The sequence below is a fragment of the Mus musculus genome, chromosome 1, assembly GCF_000001635.26.
Source record: "Mus musculus strain C57BL/6J chromosome 1, GRCm38.p6 C57BL/6J".
In the NCBI taxonomy this organism is placed as follows: Eukaryota; Metazoa; Chordata; class Mammalia; order Rodentia; family Muridae; genus Mus; species Mus musculus.
Window position 1 is genome coordinate 37,106,645 of NC_000067.6, and position 22,064 is coordinate 37,128,708.

Below are 22,064 nucleotides of genomic sequence, written 5' to 3' on the forward strand. Positions count from 1 at the left end.
CTTCTAGAGCATTTCTTCTTGGCTTGACACCCTCTGATGTCAGCTTCCCTGGGCTCTGCAGTTTTTATTCCTGCCACGTTTCCGCTGTCTCTGTGTGCACGGCCCTTGCACACATCCTCAGAACTTCCCACCTTAGACCGTTTCCTGTATCCAGCACAATCCCCATGCTATTTAAATCCAAGTTTGTGTCATGTCTTGTGGATGGCAGTTGACCGTGCTAGAACAATCTGGAGGCAAACACTCGGTTGTGATGCTCAGTTTTGCTCTGGATGAGCGTTCCTGCCCCAAGGGAGAACCGACCTTGCTTCTGTCTAACACCCTCCGCTTGTGGACTCATCTGTCACTCCTTCATTCATCTCCCCACCCCATTTACTTTTTAGACCAGCAATGTTGCCCTTACTTCCAGAGCTTCCCATCAGCTTATAAGTATGCATGTTTATGAGTGTGTGTGTTTATGAGTGTGAGTGTGTGTTTATGAGTGAGTATATGTGTGTGTGAGTGTGTGTTTATGAGTGTGAGTGTGTTTATGAGTGTGTATGTATGTGTGTGTGTTTGAGTGTGTGTGAGTGTGTGTTTATGGGTGTGTGTGTATGAGTGTGTGTGAGTGTGTGTGTATAAGTGTGTGTGTGTGTGAGTGTGTGCATGTGCATATGTGTGAGTATGTGTTTATGAGTGTGTGTGTGTGTACATGTGCATATGTGTAAGTGTGTTTATGAGTATGTGTGTGTGTAGCTCAGAGGCCAGCATCATGTGCAACATGTTCTTGTTTGCTTTCCATCGTATTTCTTCTTTGGAGACAGGGTCTCTTACTGGACCAGAAGTTCATTGATTTGGCTTGGCTGGCTGGCCAGCAGCACCCAGGATCTGTCTACCCCTGTCACCCCTTCCCCAGCCAGCATACAGTATGACTGCATGCTGTGGCGCCCCACTATTGACATGAGCACTGAGGGATCTGAACTCAGGTCTCCATGCTCATGCTCTTGACTAGCTGAGCCATCTCCCCGGGGGTACTGTATGCTATCTGTTACCACACACACATTTGACAGATTTTTTTTTTCCTGACCGTGCACCATCGGAGCAACCACTGCTGGTGTTTGCCTCTGCCTGCACTGCATCTGCTTCATTCTTCTAGAGGATGTGAAACATTCTCTTTCTCCAGCCCTTCAATTCTGTTCCTATGAGCTCTGGCATCTACTCCAACTATGCAGAGTCTCCACTGCTCCATGAAAACTGGGATATATGAACTTTTACACTCAGGGATCAGTTTTAATTCTCTAACCCCTTCCTCCGCTCCCCTCCCCTCCCACCTCCCTCCCCCATGTCTTTCCTCACCTCCCTTTCCTCTTCCTTCCTTCTCTCCTATCCCCTCCTCTTGCAGCAATCCCTGGCCTCTTTCTGATACAGATGAGATCGCACGTGTGCTTCTGACCTTCCGTGACCTCTAACACAGGGCTGTTTCTGGAACAGGGACCAGAACATGTTTGTTAAATTTAGAAGTGAATGGTCTCACTGTGGAGATGGTCATGTGCTAAGAGGTGTACATATAGATGGGGTGCTATCTGGCTACTTTTCTTCCTTAAATAGTTTCTGAGTGGCCTTGTTACTAGAGTTTTAGCCCCAAAGCCCAAGCCCTGGGATTCCCCACAGAACAGGCTCATCCATATCCCAATACAATATCCCAAATGTTGTTAGAGAGGCAGCAGTGAGTGGTAGAGAAAGAGTCCACCAACATGGCTGCTGTGGCATTGTGAAGTTACAGACAGAGGGGTTCATTGGCCCCAAAGCCTGTCTTTGAAGTACTGACTTGAGCTGTAGACCAAGAGTTGGGGCAAAAGGAAAAGGGCTGCACACTTCAGCTGTTAAGCAGGCTGGACCTGGTTGATCTTGTCTCAGTTCTGGTTTTGGGAGGTTTAGGGTTGTTACTGTGAGAAGATTACTGCCTGGGGGAAAGAGGCATCTCATTATGGGGTCACATGACTTCGAGGCCCTGCTGATCCTGGAATCCAGAGTAATTACAGGTTTATTGGACACCTTTAGGTGCCTTTTTGGATGGTTTTGGTGGGATCTGGACAGGACATTGCACAGGAAGATCTTTCCGTTGCTCTTATCTTTATCCTTGAAGGGAGACACAATGTTAGGCATCATTAGGTTATACTCAGGCTCTGCTCTGGAGATTAGTGTGCCAATGTGCTGACTGGACTTAGAGGAGACAGATACAAAATCGAGTTGGAGATGTCCAGATGTTAGTCCATGTTTAGTTATTTTGTGAGCCCAAGTAAGGAGTCATTTTTGTTTGGTTTTAGCAAAAGAACCTGCTATAGCCTGCCCCCTCCACTTTGTCCTTTCCTTAGGACACCAATAAGAAGACAATCCATGCCAAATACTGCAGCAGATTCATCCACATCCCCTGGAAGGATGGGAGCTTGGTCCACGTCAACATCACCAAGGAGAAATACAAGTGGTACAGGGAGAGAATCCACACAGCCCTGGCCATGATACAAAGGAGGTTGGTATAGCTGTATTGTGGAAACTAGTGGTCTAGTCGCTCGTGAAATGCAGGTCGGTGCGACTTAGAGAAACCTCAGCCCAGTGAAGTGGCCAGTAGACACAGTTAAATCAAAGCTTCCGTCTACAGTTATTGAAGACATTGTCAACAACAAATGGAGATACTAGCATTCAGGTTTCACCAGAAATAGAACAGGAACACGTTATTGTGTGCGCACAGGATGGGTACACATGTACATGTATGTATGTGACAGGGCAACAGCAACGGAGGTTGATGTCCAGTGGTTTCACTGTTCCTCGCCATCTTAATTTTTGAGACAGTTTCTCACTGAACGTGGGTCTTGTTGATTAGTTAGGCTGGCTGGCTAATATGGTCCAGAGCTGTCTGTCTATCTTCCCAGGACCAGGGCTACCGACATGCCACACACTATACCTGGCTTTTCTGTGAGTGCTGGGATTCTGAGATCTCCATGCTTTTGTGACAGGTACTTTATCGATGGAGCCATCGCATTAGCCTCCAGAGGAGCTATTTTGAAGATGGTCATTAGAAGACTAAAGAATATTTCTTTCTGTGCTTTGAGGGTTCTGTTGGCCACAGGTATAATGCAGGCTATTGCATCTAAACTCTCCCTTATGGAACTGTTCCGTCTCAAGGAAACTCTTACACAGCTGCGACATACTGTACATACTTTAGAAGACAATTAAAATGCGCACTTCCTATCTGTCTTATCCCGCTGTGCTCTCACAATCTGCCCATGCCCATGAATCTGCTATGCCGATACAATGACCTCAAGGTTGACTTCATGTGGAAGATTTAAATTAACACCCTCAAGTCCCACATGTCAGAGGACAGTTTTAGACCATGGAGACCAAATTTGTTTAGGCATATTGTCTCTTGAGGTCACAGAGAACTGGAAAAAATAAGAAATTAAAAATATGGTGAAAATCCCAGCTCTCCCACTTGCTGTTTGGCCCCAGGCACAGTAGTTAATGACATATTGCATCTGTTTCCTTGATTATAAAGTGGGAATAGTGACAGCATTTGTAAATTTGCTCTGTGGATTATACCAGATGCTAAATCTAAGGTTTAAGCCAGTGGCAGCTCTGCCACGGACATTTGAAAATGAACCCTCTTTCCACACTCCTGCCGTTTTTATTATAAACCCAGACGTAGCAGATTCCCAACTGCCCAGTATTTATGCCCAGAGCCCCAGCATCTCGAAAGCTACATGGTGATAGATAACTCACAGCAAGCTGTGCCTGTGTCTAGAGCCCCCTCTTCTACGGTTTCAGAGATGACTCTCTAGTTTGTGTTTCCAGTCTTATGGGGGACATGGTGTTTGTGTGTACTCCAGCCTTTGTGTCCCTTTGTCCCTTGAGGACCAGGGTCATAAACAAGTGGGATCTCTCTGTCTTCTCTCTTCTGCAGTGCTGTGTGAGGATTAGCACCACCCCTATCATGTACTGTTTAGCAGAATTCACCATTAACACCATCAGAGCCTGGAGTTCTCTAATCTGCAGAAAGATTCTGTGACCCCTTAGCGCTGCGGAGCTCTGTCAGTCTCTGCATCCTTGATGCAGACGGTCAGTGTCCTCCTGGTGGGTCAGCTCCTTTATAATACGAAATGCCCTGCTCAGCTCTGCTAACACTCCTGATTAGGAAGTGGACTGGAATCTGAGTAGTCACTGCACCTTAGCGCCCACCCTTGCTTCCCTGGCTGATCTCTTCCTGTCCTTTTCTCTCTGCCTGTCTCTGGCGAGGCAGTGTGCCCCAGTGCTTGTGGTGTTGGGTGATTTACACTCACTAGCTTGGTTAGATTTAAATCTGGGATCTTGTAACTTTTTTTCTGTCTGCTCTGTCTGCTTTTTCTTCACTTTTTTTTTTTTAAAGATTTATTATTATACACAAGTACACTGTAGCTGTCTTCAGATGCACCAGAAGAGGGCGTCCGATCTCATTATGGGTGGTTGTGAGCCAACATGTGGTTTCTGGGATTTGAACTCAGGACCTTCAGGAAAGCAGTCAGTGCTCTTACATTCTGAGCCATTTCACCAGTCCCTTTTCTTCATTTTTTAACTGTAGCACCTGGTTTCCTTTTTATGACTTCTTCTCCCCTCTATTGTTGTCTTATTAACTTTACCTGTTACGTTTTGTCTTGATGTGCGTGACACTTTGATGTTTACACAACATATATTAACCTCTCAGTCTATCTTAAAAACAAGACCACACTGCTTTGTGTAGAAGAGCATCATAAAGTCCACGCCCACTCTCCTTCCCAGTCACCCTGTACTTTAAATGTGCATCTTCTATGAACACAATAATACAGTGCAAAGACTGAAAATTAGAATAAATACCAGTTGTATTTGCTCATACACCTTTCTATGGCTTTCTACCCCTTTACATAAACTTGGTTTTCCACCAGGCATTCTTTCCTTTCTACCTGAAAAGCTTTGTTAGTATCTGTTGTGGTTCACGTCACTAGCAATGAATTGGATCAGCACAGTTAGATGGTAAACCTCTTTAATTTTCTTCCTCCTCCTCTTCTTCTTCCTTTTCCTCTTCCTCCTCCCTCCTCCTCCTCCTCCTCCTCCTCCTTCTTCCTCTTGTTTTTAAAGATCTTTTTACTAATAAGCATATTTCTAGTTTGAAAATTTTATCAGTTGTTTCTTTTTTAAAATCTTCAATGTGTTCTGGCTTGTATGACTTATGCTGTTTAAAAAGGGGAGGAAGAAGACCTTTATTCTTAGACTTGTTCCTCTGAATGCACTATGAATTTTTCTGCCCCTGGCTGCTTTTAATCACTGGCTTTCATGAAATTCATGATGTTGTAGTTTGCTATGGTCTCCCCCTTCCCCTCTCCCCTCTCCCCTCTCCCCTTTCCCCCTCCCCTTTCCCCCTCCCCTCCCTTCTCCTTTCTCCCTCTCTCTCTTCTTCCTCTCTCTCCTCTCACTGTCCTCTCTTCTCTCTTTTTCCTCTCCCCTCCCCTCCTCTCCCCTCTTTTTCCTTCCCTCTGGGTTCTTTGACCTCCTTGGGTCTGCATGCACACTGTTTCCATCAAACTAGAAACATTTTTGGATGTCAGTTTCTATTTCTCCCTTTCCTGTTCATTATCCAGTCAAGTCTAATTACAGACATACTTGTGTGTTACAAAATTGTGTCTAATTTTCTGTTTCACTTTGAATTGTTTCTTACTGCTGTGCCTTGAAACAATTCCCTGAGGTCTCCTCTGCTCCCTGTTGATGTATATAATTCCCTTTCCACTTCAGATGCGTCCCTCTAGGAGTCCCACTAAAGATCTTTTAAAATTTATTATTTATTTTCATTTGTATTTATCCTTTCACATTTCATACATATATGTAATAAAATAGAATTATGTCTAACCCCTGTTTCCTTCCTCTAACCCACCTGAAACCCCTAACACAGCCCAATTTTATGCCTTTTATTTTTTTAAATAACTACTAAGTCCAGTTAGCGCTGATCATATGTAAATGGGTATGGGGCCCTCCACAGGAGCATGAGAAGCCTATCAGCAAATACACACTCCAGAAAGAATGGCTCCCCCCATCCCTACAGCTGCCCACAGTTCCCCAGTAAGGGCCGGGGCCTGGCGAGCAGCTCCCCATCTATGCGGGCCTGTTGACTGACTTGGTCCTGTGCAAGTCCTGCACAGGTAACCACAGCTGTTTGCGTCTGTGAGTGCGGCTGCCACAACATGTCTGGGGTCCAGCACTTGACGGGGGCTCTTCTCCATTCTGTCTCTTACATTCTCTCAGCTTCCTCTTCTACAAAGTATAGGAGCAATTTTGTTTTCCATTTCTCTTCTGGTTCTATTCCTGGACATGTGAAACGCATTTATAGTGACCACGTAACAACCTTTGCTTTTCTGCTAATTCTAACATTAGAATTAGTTGCTTGGTAATTAGTTGCCACTAATTCTAACATTAGACTCTGTCGCTCTATTTCTGTCCACCAGATTCCTTACCAAACGTGGACGTTTACCTCTTTCTTGGCACGCCTGTGACTATAGTCAATATTTTTCTTTCTCTTTTTTTTTCTAGAGTCTGGAATTTTGAAATTTACATTGTTAGATGCTAGACTCTGTGTTTTATGATAGTGTTGAGCTGCTTAGAGCCGATTTGAGTCTAAGTTGTAGTTTTAAGTCACGTGAGTTTATGTCCACAGTGGTCTTTATCCTAGAGCTGGTTTGGGCTCTACTGATGAGGTGACTTCCCTGTGAGGATTCCACTTGATTCTGCTCTGACTGCAGGAAAGTGAACTGCTGTTCTCAGCTGTGTAAACTCCGGTGAGCTCTCTTTGGATGATTTTTCTCCTTGGCTTTGCGATTTCTTCACACACATGCCCTGATCGTCATTTGGTCCACATCCCTAGCACACCCTGCAGATATGTGAGTGTGTGGACCATGGCTCTCCCTACACCGGCTCCATCTGTGTCCTACGCGGTCTCTACCTTTCTATTCAGTAACTGCCGTTTGCTATTTTGCCCAGATGCCTAACACTTGCTGGGCTCCCATTCAGTAAGGCCTTTTCTCCATCCTCTTTCTGCAAGGCTTTTCCTGAAGCTGTGAGTTTCAGTGCCTCCTGGTACATTCGTGAGCACTGACCACATCAGCAGTCCTGTGCACACAGACACTTTAGTTGTTTGGGGGTCCTGGGGTCACCCAGTCCTGTTTGCAGACGCCACAGGCTTCAGGAATGAGCTGCCTTTACCAGCGGCACTGCACTGACTGATGTCAGAGCTGAGAGACTTTGCATAGCAAGAGCGAGAAGTAATTTGCTTATGGCTTTCTTTGCATGTGTTTTTCCGTTGTATTGATTTTCTTAGTTTTGTTCCGCTTGAATTGATGATGGGAAGTGGAGGGGCCTGATAAGAGAGCCAGTCTAAATGGAAAGTTTTCATTTTAAAAACCAGATACATTTTCATGAGTGTGTGTGTGTGTGTGTGTGTGCATGTGTGCATATTCGAGTGCTGTCTGAAGCTAGAAGACAGCACATTGGGTCTCCCCAAGCTGGAGTTATGGGTAGCTGTAAGCTGACTAATATGGGTGATGGGAACTGGAAGCGAATCCTCTGCCAAAGCTGTACGTGATTTTAACTGCTGAGCCAATTTCTCCAGTCTCAAATGGAGGTTTTTCTGCAGAAAAGAAAAATCTAAAAGTAAATTATCCATTCATCAAAGACCTGGTATACACCCTGTTGCAGATGCCTGGGCTCTGTACCTATAGCGCTGGGCTCTGAGAAAGAGCTTGGTGCCCACAGACTCTGTTTACTATGATGCCTTTTTCCTGTCTAGGATTAAGTGGCTACAAAATGGGAGTCACATCCTCTTTGGCAAAGCGCGTGGAGAGTGCATCTATGTCCTCATCGACACGTCCTGCTCAATGAAGAGCAGACTAAACCTGGTCAAGGACAAGATCATTCAGTTCATACAGGTGAGGGGGGACTGTGCTCCCCCTTGTCATTCTAGAATTCTGAGTGCTCCCTGGCAACCAGACTTGTCCTCTCTCTGCTGAGTCCTTTATGTCACTGTCATCCCTGGATCACTTAAGTTGCATGTCCATACTTTCTACCTGAAGTTGTCACTAACATATGATAACCAACAGAAACCACTTTTGGTTTTTTTAGATATTTATCATCTTGATGTTTCAAATTTTCTATGTCAATTAGTGAAACTGTGTGAACTGGCCCAAGAATTGCAAGTGGGAAGGATATCTGGTAATCCTACCAAAATGTCTACTGTGGTGGACTAGTGTGTAAGAAGTGGGAAAATGCCCTGTGTTTGCTCACAGGATAGAAGTTGTTGAGAAATGGAAGGCGGTGTCTAGACATGGACAGTTATTTGGCTGCACGGATCCCATTCATTCAATCTTATTAGTCAGTGTCTTAAAGTTTAGACAAGCATCTATGTAGAACCATAAATAGGTAGGCTCATGGTGGAAGATCCCAGTTTCTGCCCCATTCACCTGGGTTGCCTCTCAGTTGTTTGCTTGGAAGCAGGTTGCTCCCTGAGTCTAGTTTCCATACCTGTATCTCACAGTATTGCCATGGGTCTGTTGTGCTGAGAATGGAGAATGTTAAAGAAATAAAAAATACAGCTCTTAGCTTGCTTCCCCGGAGAAACATGGGTTGATGACCTGCAAGTGAATAGATCTGTGCCCAAATAATAGCCTTTCTCAAGACGTGGTGACAAAACGATGTCATTTGGAATTTTCTTTCTTTAAGCATTTGGCATGCTTCTTCAGCACTGCATTAATATCGGTAATAAAGTTAGCATTTAATGTCCCCTATGACATTGCTTACACATACTTATGTCACATTCATATATAACATCAGTAGAGGCCAAACATCCAGACTATATCATTTGACTCAAATGTCTTTTACAGCAGAACCTGTTTTTTTTTTTTCAGTTGAACATAATTTTTCGCTAGTTTCTAGAACTAAAAATGGATATCTAAGAGATTGCCTCAAACTGAAATTTCTCTTCTTACAGGAACAGCTCAGATACAAGAGTAAGTTCAATTTTGTGACGTTTGATGGTCAGGCAATTGCTTGGCGGGAAAAACTTGCTGAAGTCAATGAAGATAATTTGAAACAGGCTCAGTCGTGGATTAGAGGCATCAAGGTACAATGTGTGCTGTGGTGGACTAGTGTGTGAGAACTAACTATGTCCTTTGTGTTTACTCGGGATAGAAATTACTGAGAAATGGCTTGGGCACCAAGACAGGCGGTGTCTATACATGAACAGTTATTTGGCTACACTGCTCCCATTTATCCGATCTCAGTACCTTAAAGTTTAGACAAGCATCTATTTATAGTCACCATCCCTTGGTATCCATGGGAGATTGATTCCAGGACCTCCCCCGCATCCTATAAGAGCCGCAGATGCTCAAATCCCTAACATAAAATGCTGTGAAATTTGCAGAGAGCCCACACAAAACTTCCCATGCACCCAAAATCATCACTGTACAATTCACAATACCCAGTGCATATAACAGGTGCTTCATTGTATCATTTAGGGAATAAACACAAGGGGGAAAGCCTGTATAGGTTCAAACAGCCATGATGTTTTGTGTGTCTATATTTATGTATGTTACATGTGTGTATATGCAGACCTGTGCACGTGAGTGCAGGCACATGTGTGCCAGGGAGCTCCTGTGGACACTAGAGAACAACCTCGTGTGTTGGCCCTCATCATCACCCTTGCTTTGGACAAGGTTTCTTGGTTATTTTGCTGCTTGCATCCAGCAGGGTAGCCTGTGAGCTTCTATCTTGACGTAGGAGTGCTGGGATTATAGATGCACGAAATTGTACCCAGCACCCAGCTGTTACGAGGCCCGGGCATCCAAACTCAGGTGTTCATCATTTCCAACAGCAAGGACGTTATTCACTGAGCCATTTCCCCAGCCCCAGAGGCAATAGTGTGTGTGAGTGTGTGTGTGTGTGTATGAACACACATACATGCATGAGTCTTCATTCCATGGTTGGTTGGAGTTGTGGGTATGTGACCCTTGGACCAGGTGCGGTGGTTCTCTTTCCAAATCTGTCCTGGGCTCTGACTGCAACTCCGTGATGAAAACAGACCTCAACAGATAATATTCTGGGTACCCAGGCGGGCGTCCAGATCTGTCCCATCTGACACTCTCCCATCACTGTTTGAAAGGTCCAAAGGGGCCGCTGCAGCTGTTCCTAACAGTGACCTTCATTCAGAAGCAATGCACTCTTGGAGACAGACAGGACCGTCTGAGCATTTAAGGCTGAGAGCGAGAAGAGTGGGCTCGGGGAGAGGAGGGCAGACCGATACAGGGAGAGAAGTAATTTCTCAGGTCTGAATTGAGATCTGGAAAGCTGTTGTTTCTTGTCACATGGGCTATCGGGAAGGATTTTCTTTTCCTGAATTTTCTCTCACCTTGAGCTTCCCTTAATTTTGAATGTGCTCCAGAACCATGTTGCATTCCAGATATTTGAGACACCGAAAACTGAGACAGGGCTGTTATAAAGAATTGCTTAAAATAGCTCGCTGTCTAGAGTCCTAGGTTTGCCCTGCAGTCATACCAGACATTACCTGAGCTCCCTGAATCCTGACTGATCAAAGCAGGCCCAGGCAGACACTGGGAGGCCCCAAGATCTTTGGGGATTGCCTTTAAAATGGGAAAAGAAGGAACTGTATTGGTTAAGAAGACAATGCCTTTAAGGAACGGGCCACCTTATCCTAGAATGTAGCGTCAAGGTCAGACTCAACCTGTTAAGGTTCCAGCCTTATCAACGTTCTCTTCCTTTTACATCCTACCAGTAGCAGGAGCTGTGCTATTAGCTGACAGTTTGCTGTACATTCAGTCTCACTGGGTGGAAACATTGTGGGTTGTGCTTGCCTCCCGTTGGCGCTCACTTATTAACTGAAATGTAGGTTTCATTCCGAGCCTGTCAGATGTTCTATCAAGACATTTCCAACGGCTGTATCTCCCCAGTCTCCCCCGGCAGACGGAAGCTTCTTGGTCTTTTTTGGATTTCTGCCACTTTGACGAGAATGAAGAACACTGATGGCATTTTCCAGAATGTTCTTCAGATGTTTGGGTTTGCTGTTGTGGTGGTTGTTATTGTTGTTTGTTTGTTTTGGGTTTGGGCACTGGGGGGTTGAAGCAGGGCCTTGAACATGACAGGCAAGTGTTCTTATTGGACTTCATCCCTAGCTCTTTAAATCTTTCAGTCTGAGCTTAGTGTTGCTAAGTTGCCCAGGCTGGCCTTGAACTTGAAGTCTTCCGGTCTCGATCTCTTCAGTAGCTGGAATTTTGGGTGTTTGCCACTATGCCTGGCTTCTTCTGAGACAGTCCCTTGCTGGGTAGCCCAGGCTGGCTCTGATCCAGCCTCCCACTAGCCTCCTAGGTGTTGAGGAATTGCCACACACAACCTATGCTGACTTATTTTTTTTCCAGAGCCACGCTGTCTTCAGTTTTGCTGTTCTGTTGAGTTTCCCCAACTCTGCTCTTGTGCCGTGTCCTTCTTCACACTTGCTCCGAGTGGGCATCACTCTGCCTCGGGAAGGTTCTTCATTTAGTAGCACAGCTGGCTTCTGGAGGTGTTTCCATGGTTCCAGCATGAACGACCAATGGCACAGATTTCCCCACCAGCACTGTGGGAGTCACAGTCTACAGATTTATGTGTTTTACTTAATTCCCCATAATTTCTAGTAAGTTTTAAATGTCTTGTTTCCTTTTTCTTTTTTTGAGCCACAAATTATTAAAAACCCGCTAATTGATTTCTAAGTGTTGGGAGGTTGTTTTCTCTTTCTTTTCTTTCTTTCTTTCTTTCTTTCTTTCTCTCTCTCTTTCTCTCTCTCTTTCTTTCTTTCTTTCTTTCTCTCTCTCTTTCTCTCTCTCTCTTTCTTTCTTTCTTTTTTTTTTGTTTGTTTTTTGAGACAGGGTTTCTCTGTATAGCCCTGGCTGTCCTGGAACTTACTCTGTAGACCAGGCTGGCCTCGAACTCAGAAATCCGCCTGCCTCTACCTCCCAAGTGCTGGGATTAAAGGCGTGTGCCACCACCACACAGCGTCTATCTTTTTAAAAAAAAGATTTATTTATTTATTTATTTATTTATATATTTATTTGGTTTTTCGAGACGGGGTTTCTCTGTGTAGCCCTGGCTGTCCTGGAACTCACTCTGTAGACCAGGCTGGCCTTGAACTCAGAAATCCGCCTGCCTCTGCCTTCCGAGTGCTGGGATTAAAGGCATGCGCCACCACACCTGGCTTAAAGATTTATTTATTATATGTAAGTACACTGTAGCTGTCTTCAGACACCCCAGAAGAGGGCATCAGACCTCATTAAGGATGGTTGTGAGTCATCATGTGATTGCTGGGATTTGAACTCACAACCTTCAGAAGAGCAGTCAGCACTCTTAACTGCTGAGCCATCTCTCCAGCCCATTGAGAGGTTTTCAAGTTGTCTTCAGCTATTAATCTTGACTCCGTGATGGCCGAAGGCATACTTGGCAAGATTTATTTTCGATATTGTAAATTGTTTTTCATAAAAAATTTAAAACTTAGTAGAAATTATGGAAAATTAAGTAAAACACAGTTAAATTTATAGAATGTTGTTACCACGGTGCTGGGTGTTAGAGAAAATAACCATAATTGGCCATTTCTCTCTCTCTTTTTTTTTTCTTTTTCAGATCTATAACATTTTGCTTTGTGTTTTTTTAAGACTCTATTGTTAGGTCCATATATTTAGAATTTCTGTGTTTGTAGATTGAGCCTTCTACCATTACTTAATGTCCCTTCTTGTCCTTAGTACTTTTCACTGCTCTGAAGTATATGGTGATCCTGGCTTTGTAATACATGCATATCCTGGCACCCAGGAGGCTGAGGCAGGAGGATAATGAGGTAGAAGCCCTCTTAGCTACCTAGCAAGACCTCGTCTCAAAAACAAAAATCAAACCCGAGCAAAACCCAACAACCCCATCCACAAGCCTAAGATGTACTAAGTGTGCTATTCCATCTACTATCCCTGCTTTACAAGAATAAATCTGTAACGTATCGCTTTCGTCCTCTTATCTCCAGGTTGTCCATGTTACTGTATGTAAAGTGAGTTCTTGTAGGATTAAGGGATCTGGTCACGGCTGTAAGTTGTTTCCCAATCTCTGATAAGTAATGGGCATTAGCACCTTGGTATGCATTGTTACTATCTAAAGCTCACGCCTACCTTTTGGTTATTTGATTACTGTGTATCCTCAGGTTCCTCCTTTTCTCTTCTCCTGGGTCCTTAGATCACCTGTAGCGTTCTGCTTTGCTGACTACTGGAGCGTTCTGTAAGGTTTCTAAACCCTTTCCCTACTGGCTTGCCTTATACAAAGTTGCCATTTATTACAGCTCCAGACACTGATGTACGACTACTCCAAGCTAGCAAGCCTGACTTCAAGCTCCATCCACCTTAAATGTGTTACTGAAATGGCTCTCCTGTATGCAACCTTTAGATGCTGTGAAACTTACCCCAACTGTAGCAGGTGACTGGAGAAGTTTAGGGGGTTAAGAGCGGCCTTCTGCTCTGCCTTCCATGTTCACAGTTTGAGTGTCTTCTATTGCTTCTTTTGAGCTGTAAGTTCTCATTAGTCACCCTTTAAAGATGAGACCCCCCAGCTAGAGTCATATGCTTTTACATCAGCCCCGAAGTAGGTATTCCCACCAGATGTGAGCTATGACTGCAGATTCATTCCTCTCGACACTCAAAACATGTCGGGCCACTTCCTTATGTGTCTGTGGTTTCAGATGGGAAGTGGCTGCCACCCAGACTGGAATTCCTTAATGGGCAATGCAATATGTTATGTTATTTCTCTTTGACTGTTCTTAGGGAGGGTGGGTTTTGTTGTTGTTGTTGTTTTGGTTTGGTTTGGCTTTATTTCAGAAATTTACACACAATGCATCTAGCTATGATTTCTTAGATTTTTAAGCCATTTGGGGTTTTCTCAGCTTCTTGAATTATAGTCTTTATGCTCTTCAGCATAAATTTGGATTTTAAAACGATTTTCATTATTTCAAATTATGTATATGCGTACGAAACAGGGTTGTGCACACACGTGCAGGTGCCCACAGGGCTCATCCCCCATAGCTGTGACTCACGAGAGTGAGCCACCCAGCATATATGCTGGGAAGTACATTAGGATCCTCTACAAGAACAGTACACACTTATGACCCCCCCCCAAAGTCATCACTCCAGCCCCTGAGGGGTTTTTAAAAAAGCAATTCTTCTTGAATATTTTAAAAATTTCTCACTCTCCTCTCTCTCTTTTTCTGGTACTAATATTCTATCTGCTTTGTTGTCTCAGAGATCTCTGAGCTGATGACTTTTCCCAAACAAACGCGCTGTTTGCGGTTCTTTGTGGGACGACTGGTTTTTCTTTATTGCATCCTGGGCAATCTGATTATTGTGTCAGGAGACTCCTCCGGTTCAGCAGGCAGATGCTGTCTTTAGCCTGCCTGAGCCGGCTTATATTTGTGAGCTTTCACCCCGGGTAGCCATTATCCTTCAGAACCACCTCACAGTGCTGGGACTCCCATTCAGTTCCTGCTTGGTGCTGACGCAGAGGTGGAGGGTGTATCCCTGGGCTTCCTGTTCCTAGTTTGTGACTTTCTGGGGACACAGGAATAAAAATTGCTAAGTCTGAGTCTCCTTGGGCCACAGGGTAAACATGTAGGAACTCTAGGTGCTTTGGCCAGGATACATTTAGTTGTTTTTATTATCTTCGGCTCTACCACTTGTTCAACAGCTTGCTTCCTGTGCACGCTACAGCAATAAAATTACTTGTCCAGTTGGACAGTGGTGGCACATGCCTTTAATACCAGCACTTGGGAGGTAGAGGCAGGCAGATTTCTGAGTTCGAGGCCAGCCTGGTCTACAAAGTGAGTTCCAGTAAAGCCAGGGCTATACAGAGAAACCCTGTCTCGAAAAACCAAACCAAGCCAAACCAACCAACAAACCAACAAAAACCCAAAAAACTACTTGTCCAATCCTGAACAACGTAGGAAGCGAGGGTGGGGGTGGGGGTTGGGGGTTGGGGATCGCATCATATTCTGTATTTGCCTGCTCATCTACGTGTCTTTAGTAGCTTTTCCGTGCCAACTCCATGGTAGGTTATCCACCCAGCTAGAGTAATGCAGCCAATGTCAGACATCCGTGTAGCTGGGTCAGCATAGTGTTTAATGCAGTGTCTCCAGGTTGCCAGCACTGGCATAGGAACCCCTCTTGAGACAGTTTGTTCTGTTGTGTTCTAGCCCTAGCATAATGCATGGCAAAGTGGGTCTCGGGTACTTTATTAAGTATCCGTGGATAAGGAGAAGAGGCTTGTGAAAGAGGCCCAAGGGAGAGCAGCTGCATGGGAGGAGTCATGACTTCCCCACCTGGGCCTGGGTTTCAGCATCTCTAACAGAAAGGGATATGAGCTGGATGCTTGTCATTCCTTGGGCCACCAGTCTTCATCTCTGGATCCAGTTCTTTCTTATAAGGGAGCAGAACCTGCTCACCATATAGACGTTGAAGCTCTGGCTTCCCTTCAGCTCAGTTGTAAATGTGCATGGGGCTCAGTCACACAAAGTTCATAGTAACCTTCCTGGATTTGAACCGAGAGGCAGTGAGCCCAGACGGTGGGTCTACCAACGGTACAGTGACAGTGGTAGCATATGCAGATGGGTGAAGCCTCTTGGGTGGCAGCGGGCTGCTGGTCCATCTCATGTCTGACAGTGCCTGGTTTGGTGTAGCTAACCACAGCATCTGGTATCCTGGTGGTGTTGCAGTGGGGCCTCTGCCAGGCAGGCTTGCAGCAGGACTGGGGCCTGTGCTGGTGTGAGGTCCCAAGCTGGGTTTCCCTGCCAGATGGCAGTGCTGTGAGCTCTCCAGATGCCCTTTGCATAAATTCCCTGCGGCTTGGATCAGTCACAGTTGTTTTTCTTGCTTACCACTGCGGTTGAATTGATACCCTGGGTCTGAGACAAGGAGAAAGGGCTAATCTTGCAGTCCTTTGTATTTTACAGACAGGGAATATATCTTGGTAAGGCTCATTTTTGTATGTTAAAGTATGTTCTAGTGAATCTACATTTCACTCCGTATTGACTCATGAGATTTTTCTAATTTATAATTGATGTGTTTGGTAACATTGTTAAAACAAACCTATCATTATTTCCCCTTGACATATTCTTTTTAAAATATGTATACACACATACACACAAAGAATTATGGATGGTGTGATGATTAATCTTTTATGTAAGAGAGGAAATAAGTCATAATGTATTCTCTTTGGTTTTAATTTATGCAGTTAGCCCTCAGTAGCTATGGAGAACTGGCTCCAGGATCTCCCCATCCCCCATGGATACCAAACTCGACAGATGTTGCTCATATAAAACGGAGCATGTTTGCGTATGAACTATGCACCTCCTTCTGTCTGTTTTTAATCACTTTCAAGTTACTTATATCTAACACAATAAAAATGCAACTATACTTACAATAATACATTATTTGGGGAATAATAATTTTTTTCTGATACTCAGTATCTGTGTAATTGTTTTTCTGAACATTTTTAACTTGATTGGTTAAATCCCAGGGACATAGAACCTGTAGGTACATGCTTCCAGCTATGTTAAGTTAGTTTATTTCCATCACGTTCAAAGCAGAACTTCAGGACCCCATGCATTCACACAAGAACCAGTAACATACCCAAGCATTCTAAGGTGTATTTTCCACCTGACCATTGTTGATTGGATTTAGGCTGGAAACATTCATGTGTTCATCATTAAAACGAGACCACACTCGTGTTTGCCCAGTGCTGGGTGGCATGATAAATCCTGAGTTGGAACAAACATGATTTCAGCCAGGAAGTTTTCGGGCAGCTTGATTAAGCTCCAGCCTTAACTGAGTTAGCGGTTCACACAAAACCACACAGATGAAATTGCATTAAGACCCCTGTTGTCAAGACAGGAAATCCACAGCCTTGGCTTCCAGCAGACCTTGGACTGCCAGGCTGGAGACCCTGGTGGCACCAGGGGCCTGGTTCCTTGGGGTCACTGGTCTTAAATCATTTTGTCAATGAAATTTTCTCTCTTAGTTTAGAAGTCCCTTCCCTTCCCTTCCCTTCCCTTCCCTTCCCTTCCCTTCCCTTCCCTTCCCTTCCCTTCCCTTCCCTTCCCTTCCCTTCCCTTCCCTTCTGCCCCCCACCCCTTTTTTAATTGAAGCCAAGAAAACACTTCACTTGCTTATGTGATCTCTCTGGTCTGTCTCTCTCCCCCACACCCCTCACACCCACAGGTTGGAAGTTCCACAAATACCCTGAATGCCCTGAAAATTGCTTTTGCTGATGAAGAAACACAAGTAATCTACCTTCTGACAGATGGGAGACCGGACCAGGTACTCACTCAAAATGGCAAAGAAGGCAGGTTGAGTTTCCTGAAGGGACTGCTGCGGACAGGGTGGGGACGGAGCTCTTCACAGAACAGAGAAGCTGATCTTGTTGACTCAGACCTGTCATCCCACATACACAGGAAGCTGAGGCAGGAGTATGACCAACTCAAAGCTGCTGGTTATAGAACAAGTTCAAGGCCAGAATAAGCAACTTAGCAAGACACTGTCTCAAATTTTTGTTTTGAGAGACTTAAAAATGGAGTTAAGGATATAGCCCAGGGATTGAGTGCTTGCCTAAGCATTTGAGGGGCTCTGGGTTCAATATCCAGAGCTCACTCCCACAGAGATGTTGTGAAATGTGTGCCTGGAATAGTGACCCAGAACTGAGGTACAAAGAGACACCTTTGTCTTCTATAACTCTGAGAAACATTTATGGGCATCATGGTGGTAGCAAATATTTAATACTTAATGTGACCCACATTCACAGGCCTGGAGACCATGCCCCAAGAAGGAGATGCCTGCCTTCCATTGCACACTGGATTGCATTTTTGTTACACACCAGAAACTTGGAGATCACTTTCAGTATCTTTCCTTTGAGGGCTCGATCTAAACATGCCTCTGGGCAACATCCTTGGTTCACATCCCCAATTTTAGCTTTGCCCTCACTTAAACAAAAGTGTGCCTTTCAACTGAAACATTCTTGGCTTTGTTTAGCCTGCCTGGAAAATATTTCCGAAGCGTCTGTTCTGCTTCTTTGGAGCTTTGTGAATGAAAGACGAGTACTCCGGGCATTAAGTAAATATGAGGATTTTTTCCAGGCCAGCACAATGTAAATCGACTGCTAAAGTGAATTAGTATCAACACGTATCCTGCCTTGGAAGATGTTTATACTCGCAGACTGTCTACTCTAAAATATCCTGTGTCAAACGGCCCAAGGATTAAATATCGAAGCCACTGGACTTTACCACCGCAGTAGATTTATGGCAGAGAAATGGTGCTTTGGTGAAATTTAATTTGGAATGCCCTCTCTGTCAACTTCACTGCGCTTTCTATTCTGAAGCAGTCTGTGACTCTCCTGTACCCTAGGTGGTGCCAAGGTCTGAGGCTGCGAAAGAGATCCTAGCCTTAGGGAATGTGCTAAATGTATACAGTTCATTTTGACACAGTCCAGGGGGGTGAGGCTGTCTGCTCTATGTCTAGCAGTACAGAGGGATGGACTTAAGACAAGGGTTTTCTAGTGGACAGGGGCATCTGTACTGTGTCTGGAAAGGAGAGAAAGAACTTTCTGAATGGAGGAGACCAAATTGTCGTGGGTGGTGGGTGAAGAAGGATGGGCCTATGGGGAGGAGGGTCAGCTGGGCATGGAGGGAGTGAGCAGCATAAGGTAAGGATGTTCGAGTCAGGGCTGCTGTACAGGTTAGAAGGATGGGTGTCTCCACAATGGGGACTTTCATAGGAACAGAACTTATCACCCCTCCCTAGTTTGGAAACACACTCTGATAATGTCGGGGACAAGCCGGAGCTTCTGCTGAGACCTTGACAAGGGCCTGTAAGCACGTCAGTAGGAAGATGGGAGGAAGGGACTCGCTTGAGAGTCCCCAGGGCTTGGTGCTCAGCTTGGGAGCAGGCAGCTGGGGAGTGGAGAGGGCAGAAAGGAGCTAACCACTTTCTGGTTCGTTATGATAGTAGGAACCCAACTGCAATTCCAATGAAGAGCAAACAGGTTTGGGGTGCCAGAGAGCACACAGATGTTCAGAAGTCCCAAGAAACAGGAGGATGGTTCAGTAGCCCAGGGGTTACAGTCACATTCTAATGTCACAGGGGGTGCTGAAACACCATGCTAGTTTAGCACTGTGGGGCCTGTAAGCCAGTGGTGGGCTTACAAAGTTGCTCCTAATGCGCCCCCTCTACTCTCTAGCTGAATAGAACACTGGGAATAACTGAGAGGTAGAAACCTGGGTCTGAGACTGATCCAACCGTGTCCATCAGTGCATCCTCCGGCAAAGGTCCTTTAACCAGAGTTTCCTCATCTGTGGCTTAAGGCTAGTCCTCCTCCCTCACAGGGTTCCTCTGAGGGAATAAGAGACGTTTCCATCACTGAACTCGGTAAATATAGTCCCAGGGCTTCTCTTCTCAGCCTGAGGCTACCGAACAGTGAGCAAGGTGGACACGGTGCTGGCTTTCAGAGAAGGTTTTAGTAGAAGGAGAGTCAATGAACAAATAAATGTGTGATGCTGAATAGCTAATGAAGGGAGACAGCAGTTGCAGATCCCAGCATGCAGTTGGAGTGATAGCACTGTAGTCCCCTTCCCATCCCCAGTATCTCGGCTGTGAGCCTATGGAAGAGCAGCACCTTGCCATGCTGACACGGTCTATTGGATTAGCAGAATGTAGGGTTGTCTGCTGTCTGGTTTGTAGGACTGAAGAGCAAAGGTTGATGTTCCCAGCAAGAAACAAATGCTACACACCTGCGTCCAGAGGATGTGGACTGATGAACATCAGGGCAAGACCAAGCGCAGCTCTTAGTACTTAGTACTCAGTGCTCCAAAAGGGGAGATGAGCTGGTACAGGCAGGGGTAGAGCGCTTCGCTCAGGCCTTGTAGTTGACAAGAGAAGCAGGGTCAGCTTGCCAGCTACATTGAATGGGTGTTTGGCTGGCAAACAGGCTGATTGTCACAGGGAACAATCTATGAGTAGGTACAGACTCAGGGCTAGCATCAGTAGAGAGCGAGAATAGGTCTGGGTGACGGCATCCATGAGCTCAGTCTCTGGGGGACCATTTAAACGGCACCCTCCCCGGGGAAGGGTAGCTAGCTGTGAGCAGAGTCCCTCTCATTCGAGACTTCTCCAGGGTGTCGAGGAAAGTCATGCGACACAAGATTAAAGGTCAAAGGTCAGGAACCACAGGTAGAGGATGGAACTGTTTGAAGGAGCCAGCAAGATGGATGATGGAAGGGGAACTCCTAACATTGAGAACACTGGGACAAACAGTGACAGTTTCAGAAAACACTGGTTGGGCTGTGGTTGAGGAGAAGATGGCAGAGTCCTCTCTGGGAGGTCAACAATGGTACTATGACTTGATCCTCACCAAGAGGCAATCTTCTTCATATACCAGGGAAGCACACCACTTGGTAACGCCTCTAGGATTGCAGTGTGTGTGTACCCCAGTGTTACCACCAGAGAAACTGGTGACGTCGGCCAACCTAACTGTACAGACCAGTTACTCCACTGTTAAGTGGAGGTGCTAGCTACATTGTCACTTGGAGGGAATGGCTGAGGAAAGGCAGAACAGCAGGCAAATGTCAGATGGTAAAGAGCGACGTTTGCAGGGGTGGGAAATCCAGCTGTAGCTCTTCTGGCTATACAACCGCCCACACATGTGTCCCAGAAGGCGGGCTTCCTCTTGTCTTTTTGTTTGTTTGTTTGTTTGTTTGTTTTTCGAGTCAGGGTTTCTCTGTGTAGCCTGGCTGTCCTGGAACTCACTCTGTAGACCAGGCTGGCCTTGAACTCAGAAATCCGCCTGCCTCTGCCTCCCAGGTGCTGGGATTAGAGGCATGCGCCACCACTGCCATCTTAGAATGTATTTCTCTTCCACATAGTCACAGCGTGGCTGCAGCTGCTCCAAAAGAAAGATCCATTTTGCAAGAATGGAGAAGGACATTAGACTCTTTTGTTGTGTCTTTTTTATTGAGAAAGGAAATCGCTCCTTGAAAACTTCTAGGTTAGTCAGAACTGGGATGGTTTGGTCATTCCTAACTGAAAGGTAAATTGTACTGTGTTACCATTGATGATCCTTGTCTCTTTTTTTTTTTTTTTTAAGCTGATATCATTGTCATGAGAAGAAAGCCATGACTTCATAGTTAAAAAGGACAAGAGGGGTGGACAGGCAGCGACCTCCCATGATTCTTGAAAGGCTGAACTGATGGTTCTAAGGAGTAACCAGGAATTTCGGCCATTTTAGGCAGGGTTTTGTCACTGTAAAATAGACACCACGATCATAGCAACTCTTATAAAACGAAGTTCCTACGGTAGCAGGAAGAGAGAGAGAGACACTGGGCCTGGACGGAGCTTATGAAACCCCAATGTCCATCCCCTGTGATACACTTCTGTCAACAAGGTCCAACATATTCCAACAAGGCCACAGGTCCGAATCCTTTCAAATAGTTGCCACTCCCTATGAGCCTTGAGGGACCATTTTCATTCAAAGTACCACATAGGCCCTAAATAAAATACCCAGTTCTCAAAAGAACATTTAACCTCTCCCTCTATCTCTCAAAAGCAAATGGACTACAACTTGGCAAAAGCTGAAATTGTTCTTTTGTTAGAGATGTTTGGAAGCCAAATTGGGAAGCCAGGTACCCACACATGGGATCCTAGTAGCCAGGATATTCTTCCTATGGCTCTCCACCCAAGCCCAGACCACAGCCCAACTGCATGACCTCTATGCTGAGATGCACTTAAAGTTGAGGTGATTCTGCTTGTCAAACCTTTTTCCTACCACAATGTGGGACTTCAGTGGGAGAAGACTGTGCGTGGCCTTTGGGGCTCCATGCTCCTTGGTAGGCAGTTTGCTTATTGGATTGAACTAACATATTGACAAAAACATCACACACTGTGTGAGCAACTCCTATCTCAGAATTTGACCACCTGTGGAAAATACTAAGA

At 45.2% G+C, this 22,064-nt stretch overlaps 1 protein-coding gene across 11 annotated transcripts in view; it reads left to right on the forward strand.

Annotated features, from left to right (window-relative positions):
* The window catches only part of Vwa3b (von Willebrand factor A domain containing 3B), a 158,451-nt gene that overhangs the window by 77,487 nt on the left and 58,900 nt on the right, over positions 1 to 22,064 (forward strand). For 9 of the 11 annotated variants that reach the window (XR_001778869.2, XR_001778872.2, XR_001778870.1 and 6 more), the window contains exons 10-13: positions 2,352 to 2,506; positions 7,817 to 7,955; positions 9,014 to 9,145; positions 17,307 to 17,405. Coding sequence is in view for 6 of the 11 variants with exons in the window: in XM_006496379.2 (XP_006496442.1) it covers positions 2,352 to 2,506; positions 7,817 to 7,955; positions 9,014 to 9,145; positions 17,307 to 17,405 (525 nt within the window). In the remaining 5 variants the exon portion in view is untranslated. Of the gene's footprint in view, positions 1 to 2,351; positions 2,507 to 6,687; positions 6,810 to 7,816; positions 7,956 to 9,013; positions 9,146 to 17,306; positions 17,406 to 22,064 lie in introns of those variants that run through there. The other 2 variants (XR_001778880.1, XR_001778879.1) reach the window with 2 other exon arrangements.